Raw genomic sequence first — 13,837 nt, forward strand, 5'->3', positions numbered from 1 at the left:
CTGGGAGTCCCTTGGGAGCTGAAAAATGAGATTATACATCTAAAGGGGTTTATCCTAATAAAATAATAAAATCAATCATTCAATCAATCAATCAGTTAATCAAATTAAATAAAATGAAAACTGCTTCTTGGTAGAGTAAACTTGGAAAAACTGTCTCAAAATAATTATTCATTCACTGAGCCAGAATCTAACTCACTGACTTAATGATCTGGTTGCACCGAATCAAAGAATCACAATCACTATGAACTGCTGTCGCATGAAAAATAGCTGTGTCAAAAATGGGAACAAGATCATACAGCATGTCTGCACAAATACAAAAACTTTCACAAAGCATCTTCAAAGCACTTGAAATTCAACCTGGCTTTCCAGCTGATGGCCACCGGATTGTCTGGCACAGAGCGGCAGTTCTTAAACTAACTGTTGTTTTTCTACCAATACTTGGTATCTTTCTTATCTTGCTCTTCTTCTCATCAGTCTTACCTGATGTCTGTACACCACCCGCTTCTCCAATTCCAGCTCCTCGCAAAACAGCACCCTGATCATGGCTTTCATTCTGCATCTAGCATCTCAATAGCCGCTGCACACACTATGTCTGTCTCACTTCTCATACACACACACACACACACACACACACACTAAGCCCTTCAGCAGATGGGCCTCAAAGCCGCTTTGAGTGATCACATTATAGACCGAGTGCTTTAACTTCCTCTGCACAACACTTTCCCACAGACACGGGGGAATAATTAAGAAACGAGGTCGGCAGGACATTGAGACAGAAGCTCTTACGCTCAAACGTGAACTTGGCGAGGGAGTCTTTGTTTTAGCGCCAAGTTCTGTTTTGTGTTCTCCTTACATGAACTCTTAGCAGACTATTAGCACACTGGCCACTACGCTAACAACGCTAACCCTGTCTCCAAAAGAGAGGCCCCTCACATTCTTGAAAGTTACTAGAATAGGACTCTAAAAAATAGAAACAATGTTGTCAGTCTATTACAGATAAGAAAATTAAAACATAATTGAAATATTAAAAAATAAAAAATAGCCTGTAGCTGCTGTGGGCTTGTAATTTTATATGCAAATTACTTTTGTGTCGAATTGTTTACAGCAAATGCACCCAATAGCAAAACTAATTCTCTTAATCAGTTTATGTTGTTTTTCTGTATAAACACACTACCATTCAGTAAGTGTTGTTTTTAAGAAGCTAATACTTTTATTGAACAAGGACATTAATTTGATTAAAATAAACACCGAAGACATTTATGTCACAAAGATTTCTATTTTTCTGTTTTGTTTTTTTACTTTCTAGTTGAAGAATCCTGAGAAAAAAAAAAATGTATCACAGATTGCACAAAAACATAAAACAACAAAACTTTTTTTTTTTTTTTTTTTTTAATGATTACTGAAGGATCATGTGACACTGAAGACTAGAATAATAGTTGCTGAAAATTCAGCTTTGCTATCACAGGAATAAATATTTCATATTAAAATAGAAAAATATGAATACAAAAAAATAAAAAAGGTAACAGCAGCTTTTCAGAATTGCATGATATAAACTCGCAATTGCAAGTTAAAATGTCAGAATTGCGAGAGAAATTTGCAATTCTGAGAAATAAATTCAGAATTTCAAAATATAAACTCAAATCTTGCAAGTTAAAAAGTCAGAAGTGCAAGACAAACTTCTGAGATATAAACTTGCAATTCTGAGAAATAAACTCAAAATTCTAAGAAGTAAATTCAGAATTTCAAGATATAAACTCACAATCGTGACTTTTTTCTCAGAATTGCAAGTAAAAAAAAAAACAATTGCGAGACAAACTTGCAATTCTGAGAAATAAACTCGAAATTCTAAGAAACAGCATTCAGAATTTTAAGATATAAACTCACAATTCTGAGAAAAAAGTCAGAATTGTGAGTTTTCATCTTGAAGTTCTGAATTTATTTCTCAGAATTACAAGTTTACATCTTGCAATTATGACTTTTTCCTCAAATCCATGAGTTTCTCACAATTCTGACTTGTAAATACTGTCATACTAATATACTACTCCTCATAACTTTTTGTTGACTGTATTCCATTACATACCTTTCTATCAAAGTTATCTGACATTATCAAGATGAATTAGTTCTGACAGTTTAACTCCGAGTCTTGTCATATATTCTTATTTTCTAAACCTTATCAAATAAACTGTGATAATGTGAGAAATACTGAAGGTGTCTGAATAAATTTTGGTTTGACTATACGTGTACAAGACACAAAACTATGCCAATGGGGCAAGAAAAATGTTATACGATCTTATACTATTTTGTTTTACAAGTAAATTTATTTTGTTTATCAGATGTTTAAACTGTTTTACTGGAGAAACAAAACATTATTTTGGTGGTGCACATATTAGTATAAATATAAAACGAGTCTGAAAAGCTAAAGTTATGTTAAATTCTCTAAAGTACTGTTTATTTTTCTTTGCAACTACTTTAAGACTAAGAGTTTAAGCTCATTATTCAGGCCCTCTTTACCCTTATATCACCCATGCCCCAGGGTCAGCAGGACAAACCCAAAATTCATGCAATCCATGTTTTGTATTTATTTTTTTTTAATGAGAACAACGATATACACAAAGAAAACCTCTTGGGTAAGCAAGATTAAGACTTTTTGGCATTTTATTTGGGCCTGAGGCTTTGTGTCCACAACTCCCCGGCTATTTCAGCGTAAGCTCATTTTCTGTGGATGACTCTGATTTAGCAGGACAAACCATTGCAATCCGACTCAACAACAAAGCCATGTGTATCGTGTGTGTGTGTGACTGTATGAGCACCTGAGGCACAGAGCAGTTGTAAACGTTTACAGACGACACACCTGCGGGCAGTGCTGCTCTCTCATGTGTGCAGACGTGACATCTGGTAGAGCTGCAGGAACTCCTTGTGTGTGAATATACGAACGAGGTGTTCCAAGAGACCTGAAGAAACTCAGGTGTCCCACTTGAGAAACAAAAGAGGGAGTCTCCGCAGATTCATTCAGAAAAAGCGAAAGCTCTCGTTTCGACCTCCACCCTGCTGTCTGGACTTCCACAGATCTAGTCTTTCTGTATTATTCCGGCTATATTTGGGTTTGTCTTTGTGCCTGCCTATAATTGGCTCTGCCCTCTTTTCAAAAACATAAAAGCCACAGATGTCTCAAACTCCTGAGTCCTTGGTTTAGTCTTGAGTATATGTGGGTCACTCATAACAAAGATCGACTAACAGAAGCCTCACACTGTTACAAAGCACAACTGAATTCAGATTGACAAGGTCAGCGCAATAACACAATGTGTCACCCTATGTCGAAATAGGCTTTTGCAATGTCTTCTAGCTCAGAAATGGGTTTTTAGAATAGAAGCATGTGTTCTTGTATGTATGAGTGTTTCTCACTGCTGGGTAAAAGCTGAGAGCATCCAAGCTGGTTGAGTTAGACAGTAGTGGCAATTACTGGAGATCAACACGCCTCCAAGATGGAAGCTGTACTGGCAAAAAAGGCAGAAACAGGCTCCACACACATAAACACACAGCTCAAACTTTGATCCTAGCCACCCATTAATAGTGCATGCAGATAAAATGCAAACAAAGGATGCCAGACTTATTTTAAAATCACTGCTTTGCAGGTTTCCCAAAACACATTTTGAATGTTGAATGCTGAGAACGCATTAAAAATGTCAGGTTTTCACTAGTGGTCTTAGACTTTTGGACTCTTTGAGGATGTAGATGTTTTAATGAGGTGAAAGCTTATCTTAATTTAGAGTTTTTTTTCTTTCTCTGACATGTTTAAATTCCCGATGGAGCATGGAGTTCCCATGCCAGTTACTGTAGAGGTAATTAAGAAAGCTTTTTCCGAGACAGGATGAGTCTCTCATGAGCGCCGCTGTCACCGATCAGCTCTGCTGCACAGATAACTTCCATACTGCAGTTAAATGCTACAATAAGCTCTCTTTCAATGATTCCTCAAAAAACAACTCTGAATATAGCAAATAAACTATGTGAGCCAGACAGAGGATTTGTGTGTTAAAGATATAGTTAACCCAAAAATGAAAGTTACCCCATGATTAACTCATACACTCTAGCCATCCTAGGAGCTCTTGTGAACGTGCATACAACAGATAGTGGAAGCTAGAGGTTACGGTTTAATAAAGTTTCACTTTTTTTACACTAACACTTTGCTTTGCTTCAGAAGGTCTTTATTAATCTCTGGAATCATGTGGAGCACTCTTTATGATGGATGGATGCACTTTATTGTATTTCATTCCATTCCATTCATTGCCATTTTAAAGCTTAGAAGAGCCAGGACATTTTTTTTTTATATAACTCCAAACGCATTTGTCTGAAAGGAGAAAGCCATATACACCTAGGATGGTTTGAGAGTGAGTAAATCATGGAGTAATTTTCATTTTGGGGGAACTACCCCTTTAAGGGTAGCAAATAGAGACAATCCATGAAATGGATTTGCAGTGTATTAAGTTTTGCAATATTTCAAGTAACTAAATATTTAATGGGAAATAATAAAGGGCAGGACATGTTGTATTCAGCATTAATTGATTGAATCACTGATGTTAGAATATGATATTATTGGTTAATAATTTATTTTCCCCACATACACAACACTATGCAGAAGAAACAAATGCTGCAGAGGCAAAGTAAGATATTGAAGAAGTAAATCACAATAAGGCCAAAGACATGTATTTAAAAACAGTAAATAGGATTTTGATTTACACTGCTTTTAAAATCCTCAAACAAACATGCAAACAAACAAAACATTCTCATAGATGTTGTTATTGTTGTTATTGTTAACTAAAACAAATTTTTTCTTTTTATTAACCAAAAGCTAAAATTAACATACGCTAAATATGAACACAATTAGAAAAAAGAGATTACGAGATTAAAGTCAGAATATTTCGAAATTATGAAAATAAAGGCAAAATACTATGAGAATAAAGTCAAAATATTTATAGAATAAAGTCGAAATATTACAAGAATAATGTCAAAATGCTATGAGAATAAAGTTGAAATTTCGAGAATAAAGTCGAAATACTACGAGAATAAAGTCAAAATATTTCTAGAACAAAGTTTAAATATTTTGAGAATAAAGTTGAGAAAAATAAGTTGAAATGTTTTGAGAAATAAGTCGATATGTTTTGATAAAGTTGAAATATTTCGAGAATAAAGTTGAAATATTACAAGAATAAAGTTGAAATATTTTGAGAATAAAGTCAAAATGTTGAGAAAAATGAGTTGAAATTTTTCGAGATAAGTCTCAGCTTTCAAATTCTGTTAGTTTTATAGCGAAATACAAACAATACGTTTGTTACAATAATGTGTTTTTCACTCTTTAATGTGGTGTGACAGATCGCTGTATTCACCTCAGTTTAAGCTGCATGTGAATCAATCATCATTCCGAATGCATTTACTGTTTTTTTTTTGTTTTTTTTAAGAAATACTTTTATTCACCAAGGATGTATTAAGTTAATAATTAAAAGTTTATTAAAAGTTAATAATAAATAATTTACATTGTTATAAAATATTTATATTTTAAATAAACACTGTACTTTTTAAACTTGTTATTCATGAAAGAATCCTGAAAAAAAAAAAAAAAAAAAAAAAAATCACAGGTTCCAAAAAATATTTGGCAGCACAACTGTTGATATTATCCAACACTGATCATTCTAATAATAAATCCGCATATTGGAAAGATTTCTGAAGGATCATGTGACACTTAAGACTGGAGTAACAGCTGATAAAAATTCAGCTTTTCATCACAGGAATAAATTCTATTTTAAAGTATGTTAAAATAAAAAAACATACATATACATATATATATATATATATATATATATATATATATATATATATATATATATATATATATATATATATATTCGTAGTATAAAATAAGAGAGCTAAGGTGCCCCCAGAAGTTGTTCCTGTTCAATCTGTGAATAAATATATTTTTTATATTAATCCGTTTCAGCAAGTCCTTATAATTGACTCTTACGCCCAGTATTCAATAGAGATGCACCGATTGCAAATTTTTTGGCCGATTCCGATTTCCGATTTTACAGTAAGTGTGACCTGCCGATTCCGATTTTTGCCGATTCCGATTTTTTTTTAAAGAACTGTAATGAAAGCATATCAGGGCTGGAAATTAACTTTTTTACTTGGTAGCACAAGGTTGCATTAAATACAACTACACAACCTATAGCCTACAGCCTAGATATGTTATGTAGACTAATTTGCGCACATTGGGGAGTCGCTCTCTAAGCGTGGGGTATTAAAATTACTTTTGAATGCGCGCGCGCGTTTTACTTTCGGTTTCGTTTTAACGATGGCGCTAAACTCTCGGCGGTGCTGAGCGTGCATTCTACAATACAAGACATTAATTTAACAAAACAATTTAAAAGTGTTCTTCGACTATGGAGAACGGCTGGTCTTCAAGGGCCATGAATTCCATAATTTTCCTCGTAATTGCTTTGGTCTTCTCACTGCTCATGCCAATAAAGGATAGTACAGGCTGCTGACTTGTGGCTGACGAGCTTTGGCTTGCAGTCGGCGCGCTAGCTTTAGCCACTTTCCCCTTTTCAAACTGGGCATATTCAGCTAAATGATAGTGTTTTAAGTGTCTTTGGTTTGTTGTTCCGAACGTTTTTGAGCTTGTTCCCCCACGGTGTATTTTTGATTTACAAACGTTACAAACTGCGATCTTTGTGTCATCTCCACTCACAGAAAAGAACTTCCACACCAGCGACACCAGACTGTGAGTGTGCGCGTAGCGTGACGTAAGTGCCTGCGCTGCCGCTGGCAATAGGGACTTTAAGCTTCCAATGGAACGGCTACGATGACCGGAAGTAGGCTATAACCCCGCCGTAGCCGAGAACGTAAAAATCATTAAGCAACTAGGTGCTGATGCCAACAGCAGACATATCTTTGTACAAATGAAAACATCGGTAAAATTGGCTTAAGTTTAAAACATATCAACACAGATTAAATGAAAGACTAATGGTAGAATCGTATACTGGTGGAAATACAGTGTATATACTGTATATACTATAAAATGTAACATTTATCCACCTAATCTGTGACGTTGTAAAGACCACGGCAAACCAGGGGCCGGTTGCATAAAGGGGTTAGACCAGTCTTAAAAAGTAAACCAGCCAAATTTTTCTGGTCCTAATGTTTTATATTCAGTTACAGAAAAATGTAGATTAGTCCAAGCTGGATCCAAAAATAAGACTGATTACTCTTTGGTTAACTGCTAGTTTATCAGACTAGTACTTAAGACGCTGTCTTAACATAGAGGCTAAGTTTATGCAACTGGCCCCAGCTGTTCTCCCGTAGTAGACGGCTACAGTAGAACGTCAAGAAGTGGCAGTTAAAGTCGTGAACGCCCAATATGACGTCGGAATGCCGTTGCCGTTCCATCCGTGGCTGCTGCTTAAAGTCCCTAGTAAAAGGATCGGCGGACGTGAGCCTGACCGGCCGGTCACCGATCTGGGTCGATCATACGAAAAATCGGCCGATCCCGATCACTAGCCGGTCAATCGGTGCATCTCTAGTATTCAAATAAATTCCGGTGGCCTGCAACTTCTCCCAGTGCTTTAAATCTGGACCATTTGCACTCACAATATAGGCTACACTCTTAAAATAATGTAACTTTAATTTCTACAATTTAAATTCTCAAAACATTTCAATATTATTCTTGAAATATTTCAATTTTATTCTCATAGTATTTGGTTTTATACTCATGATATTTTAACTTTTATTATTTTGAAATATTACTACTTTAAAGGTCACATATTGTACACCTTTCTGGAGTATTATTTTAGCTCTTGATGTCCTTAAGAATACATATTTGCGGTATACGTGCCAAAAACCATCTTAATATATTTTTACAGCTCCTCTCTTAGGAGCTCTGTCAAGAACAGTTCAGTTGTAACTAATATTCATGAGCCTCTATTCTGATTAACCACAGGTAACTAGGGTCATGTATGCTGTAGCCTGCTGTGGCTTGGTGATAATCAACAGGATGTTTCAGAATGGTAATTATTATTATTATTTTTTTTTTCAAACACCGAATGCAGTAAGCTACATAACTATTGCTTTAGTAAAGCCCCTTTCACACTGCACATTGATTCTAGAAAATTGCCGGAAAGTTGCCAGAGTGCCTTCTGTGTGAATGCAAACACATCCTGGGATTGATTCTGGGAACGATCCTGGATTGGGAACCTAGTAACATTGCTGGGGTCAGTCCCGGCATGAGCGCTGTGTGAACAAAAGTCAGAACCAATGCCATAAAAGCTGTGTTGTAGTGATGATGCACTTTACTGTGTGACTCTTCACACGACGAAAAAATATGTGCAAACTGGAATGAAGCAGCGATCAGGGAGTTTCCGTGTTGTTGTTGCTGAGCAATGGCATGGATGCGATGTTGTCTGTGGGTTTGGCAAAAGGAGGGTGGGATGGTGGTTGGTGCTCGGGGTGGTGACTAAAGGTAGTTCGGACGTCACATTTTTACGGAAGTCACAGCGGCTTGTGAAAAGGCACAGCTACTTATGCAGGCTGTGTGCATTTTACTGTGGATTGGCTGTTTTGAAACTTATAAGGTAGTTACATAGCCCCTAGACCTCAGTTATCATGAAAAAAAGCAAGGAAATTGCAGTTTTGACAATATGGGACCTTCAATCCCGTAATCTTAGATAAACAAAAAAAAAAAAAAAAAAAAAATTGACGTGGCCCTAAAAAGCCATCATAGAAGAACCAAAAAGACTAATACAGAAATAAAATGAAATAAAGCCTAATAGGAATACTCAAAAACACCTAATGCAAATACTAATGCAAATATATAAAAACTTGAATAGTATATAAATAATCCAGTTTTTAATTATTATTTTGTGTACTGTAGACCCAGCAGTAGAAACAGTAATTAAGTATATAGTGACAAATACTCAAGCAATGTGACAAACACTCAATGTCTGTGCATTTAGAATTTGATAATGGACTGCTATGTTATGAAAAACTCATCTTAAAACCTCTCACTGTTTAATCGATATAGCACTTATCGACAGTCTGAGGTGTCCCTCCAAATGGATATAAATCATCCGGAGGAGGGAAGGGAAAAACCTCTCTGCCTGCATTACTCATGCGAAGCTGGTGTAAACACTGCCATATGACAATCTGCATCTGTCAGAATACTGAACAGAATGTGTGTGTTTGTGCGTTTCTCACCTCTGTATTGGTGCTTCCTGCAGCAGGCTCCTTTACTGTCAGCTCCATGTGACTCTCTTCTCTCAGCTGAGGACAAAAACACACATTTTCAGATGAAAACACCCTCTCTGATGTCTGATACATTCCAGCGTTTTAAATAGAAAGAAGAATATTGATATTCTTGAAATTAACTTAAACAATAAGACACAATCAAATGAGCTGTTGATATTCAAGAGCATGGCCGATATTCAGACTAACAGCGTAATTTTGAGTGCAATATTGTTTTTATATGTTATGAGTCTAAAAACCTTTTATCTGAAGTCACAGAATTAAGTTGAAATTCTCCTTGGAAATTCTGTCCACAAATAATGTATAATGTATAACGCAGGCTGAAGAGAGAGAAGGCCAGATGCATCAGTCTGAAAATCCACAAACACATCGCTTATATAACATGGTGCAATAACAGACAACCACAGCAGCACAAACACTCAAACACATACAAGCCAAATAAATGATTATCCTTCTGAGGACCATGATGCATGTTTGTAATTATTAATAATTTAAATTAATTTCAAAAACCTTTCATCAAAATACCATACTACACTCTGAGTGTAGGATAGACGCTCAGAGTGTCAATATTTGAGGCCAGTTATTTTTAACTTGGAGAAACAGTTTTAACACAATGAAACATTAATATTGTGAAATAATAATTCAATTTGAAATAGCCATTTCTAGCATAATATATTTAAAATGTAATTTACTTCTGTGATGGCAAAGCCGTCATTACTGCAGTTATTACTCATCTATTTTTAATATGCTGATTTGATGCTTAAGAAACACTGCATTATCATTATTATTATTATTATTATTATTATATTTTTTCAGGATTCCTTGATTAATTGAAATTCAAAAGAACAGTTATTATTTTTTTAAAAATAGATCTCCCTTGTAACATTAAAATGTATTTACTGTAACTTCAGATTAATTGAACATCCTTACTACAATTCAAGTATTAATTTCTTAAAAAAAAAAAAATGAAAAGAAAAGAATGACAACTGACAAACAATGGCATTAAAGTAAGTGCATAGGTTTTTGTGAATTTGATTATGCAATAACTTGATTCGTATATATCAGAGTTTAAATGCTCAGTGAGGACAACTACATATTTTAAGATGCTGATGTCATCATGATGTTCTTCTGTCTCATGAGACCATGAGACACTGGGATTAAGAGACGCAGCTCACACAGAGACAGCTTCCCCCTAGTGGCTGGATGCAAAAAAAGTAGTGCAATAGTACAATAAAACAAACAGTTATCAACCTGTATCAACCAAATACTACACAATAAATAAAAACACCCAGCAATATAAGACACCTTTCCGACATGGGAAGCTTATTTGAGATTACGTTTTGCATTTAATTATCCAGTTATTTAACATACATCAAGCTTATCTTAATCTTTGTGCTCCGCATTTTTCAAATGCAGTCCGCTGAGCAACAAGAATCTCGCCTGAGATTCTTTTGAGTCCGGTATAATCTCACTTTCTCAGAAAATTGGATTCATTAATCACACAAAGTCTCTTCTACTACTTGTACCATTTTATCAGTAGGTGTTTGACTGACATGTTTTATGCTTTTGTGAGTGCTGATGTGTCAGCAGTCCTGAGCAATGCTGTGGAATTCATCAGCGTCTAAGAAGACAAAGAGAGCTGCCTCCATACATCTCTGTGTAGCCATTTGTATTCTTCAGATATCTACAACTTCATTTACTGCCTTTAACTACACTGTCACAGCCCTTTCCACTCAACGTCAACGGCACATGATGGACAAGCCCTTAAACACACACGAGATGATGAAAATGAGATTTCTTTAATGTTGTTATTTTCTCCAAGAGCATCAAGATTAATTGAAAAGCAGAATTCAATCGCCTGGATCTTACATGCGTCTTGTTGAGTTTTAGAACGGATCTCAAGTCTCATTGGATGTGTCAAGATGCTAAATTCAGCAATCAAAAAGAGCTTTCAATATGAACTCATACCATTCACATTAAATGCTTTGAAAATGAAATTTTAAAGCTTTATATTTTCACTGTACTGTATGTCAGTTTTCTGTACTCTACTTTATGTCTCCAAAAACAGCAATGAGCAGAGCTGAAGTTATGAGAGGCTGAAGAGTTCTTGTCAACTGACTCTAAGCTGAGAAATAAAATCTCCCCCAAGGGGACTGTCCTCTCTTCAACTGGCCTACACAACAAGCTATAGACTTCAGAAAGACCCAAAATAAACCATCAAATTACTTTTAGCTCTGCCAGATCACAGACTATTTTGACATGAGAGACAATCATACAGTTCGTCGCCTAGGCTGGCAGGGTTCGCTGAGGCAGAACGGGGCATGGCCCTAGTGAACAAACATGCTATATACCACGTTGCTTATCTATAGCAAATTATAGAATTGCACCACCTCAGATACATACTAGGGTGACCATATGTCTTCTTTTCCCTGGACATGTCCTCTTTTTGGACCTCGTCTTTTGCTTTCTACAGTCGCCATTCACTGTGTGCCTTTTTGCATTAAAGCCTTGCATGGGACAGTTTTCTTAATTCCACTCCTGCAAATATTCTAATATTGAATAGAATCTTCACACATCAGGGAGTCACTATCAAAATGCGGAGTATTTAAATCGCTTTGGATAGATGTAGGGTTGCCAAATCTGCAATTGTTCACAGAATTGGGCTGATTTTAAACTGTTGCAGTGGGTTGATTTTCTTCTGTGGGTTAATGATTTGAAATACTGCATAAATTACATTTTACTGAAATGCTTGTACTGAAACATTTTGCATTCTACCTATGATAAAACCATGGTAGATATAAGTTTTGTGAACGATTGCCACTGTGGTAGGAAGCCTTTTTGCTGTGTTTATGACCAATCTGCATAACGGTGACTGTAAAATATGTAGTTTAGGTATAGAAATGAGATATCTTGAGCTTTGATATGGGATATGGCCCTCTTTTTTGACAACTAAAATATGGTCACCCTAACATATACACAGATATAATTCTTAGTCTTATGTTCTTGGCCTTTCCTTACTGGGGGCAGTCCAGACAGAAGTTATGCGAGTTTGCTTTGAATTAAATGCCAGACAGCTTACTGTATAACCAAAATACCAACATATGCAAATAAATATATGCAGAAATATGGACGCTCAAGTCTCACACGACTGGAACAATGCTTTACATTTCCGGTTTCTGTTTTTTTAAGTCAAAAATGTCATTTTTCAGAGCAGATAATACGTTAAACCTCTGAAAATGGTTTTAAAAACCACATGGCATTATAGTTTCATCACTTTATATCGCAATGACTGTCTCTTTACAGTAACTCACCTGTTATAGTTTAATCAGTAGGAAGATGACATGAAGCGACGTGATGTTAGCTGCACTGAAAACAGATGAGCGCACATATACAGCCCCTAAAAAGTTAAGGGGATTTTGTATTCTGTGCACACATAATTCACTAAAATATGGGAGTGACAACCGCATTAACTAACAAAAAAAATACAGGTACTGACAACTGCATTTACAGTAATTCTACACAGTGTGTACGGAACTGAACTAAACAACTAGTTGTTAATGACATATTTAAACGCGCATTAGAAATGTGTCTTCATCTGTATGTGAGATGCAAGAAAATAACAATGAAAGAAGTCTTAACATTAGCCCATTTTCACACTTGTTGCCAGATCTATATAGAAAAAAAGCACAACAAACAAGGAAAAGCACAAAAAAAAAAAACACTAAAACACCCAAATGCTTTGTTTTATAACACCAAAAAAAACAAGCAGACAAAAAAACCCTCATATCTACAACAAACCACTTTAACCACTAAAAGCGCTTGTAAATACGAGGACACGGAAAGTCTCTGAAGCAGCCTCCCGAGCATAAACAAAACACAGCACGCCTATCAGTGGTAGTTTAGTTAAAATCGACAAACAAAGAGTCTTTAGCCAAAAAAAAAAAAAAAGGCAGATACCAAACAGCTAAGACCAGGGCTCTACAGCGCGACCATTTCAGTTGCACTTGCAACTGAAAACTCCTGCGTGCAATTATGAAAAAATATTTAGGAGCACCATGTGCGACTGACCCGATCAGCATATTTGTGCTTGCGCTGAAGGGAGCTTCAAAGGTTTCTACGCGTTTTTGCAACGTTGATAAATGCATCACAGACATATCTCACGAATCCTTTCATAAAGTGTAGAGAGAGTATAAATAAGATATTCATTGTGCAGTGTAGAAAGCTTAGTTGATTATAAAGGAACTTTGTGAAATCGCATGAACTAAGATGAGCGACAGCTTTTAATGATTTTTAAAGGAGTTTGTGAATGAAATATTAATTTAATACAACAGTTAAATAAACAAGAAATTAATAATAAGTGACTTACATTGTCTGACTATAACACTATTGCCTGACTTTGCTCTATTTTGTCATCTAAATTAATTACAACTGAGCCGCTGTGCATCTCCATTCAAACACAGCAGTGTTTCGTTTATGAATAAACATGCATTTTTAAACTAATCTAGTGAGTCAATGATTCAATTTTCCATTCATAAAGAGAGTCACTTGC

The 13,837-nt window shown here is 35.6% G+C and overlaps 1 protein-coding gene across 19 annotated transcripts in view; it reads right to left on the minus strand.

The window, feature by feature from the left end:
- Positions 1–13,837, minus strand: part of dlg2 (discs, large homolog 2 (Drosophila)) — a 273,796-nt gene that overhangs the window by 230,839 nt on the left and 29,120 nt on the right. For 18 of the 19 annotated variants that reach the window (XM_051121178.1, XM_051121189.1, XM_051121186.1 and 15 more), the window contains one exon: positions 9,241–9,306. In XM_051121178.1, coding sequence (XP_050977135.1) covers positions 9,241–9,306 — 66 coding nt within the window. Of the gene's footprint in view, positions 1–480; positions 533–9,240; positions 9,307–13,837 lie in introns of those variants that run through there. The other variant, XM_051121195.1, reaches the window with a different exon arrangement.

Source organism: Labeo rohita, chromosome 10, assembly GCF_022985175.1.
Source record: "Labeo rohita strain BAU-BD-2019 chromosome 10, IGBB_LRoh.1.0, whole genome shotgun sequence".
In the NCBI taxonomy this organism is placed as follows: Eukaryota; Metazoa; Chordata; class Actinopteri; order Cypriniformes; family Cyprinidae; genus Labeo; species Labeo rohita.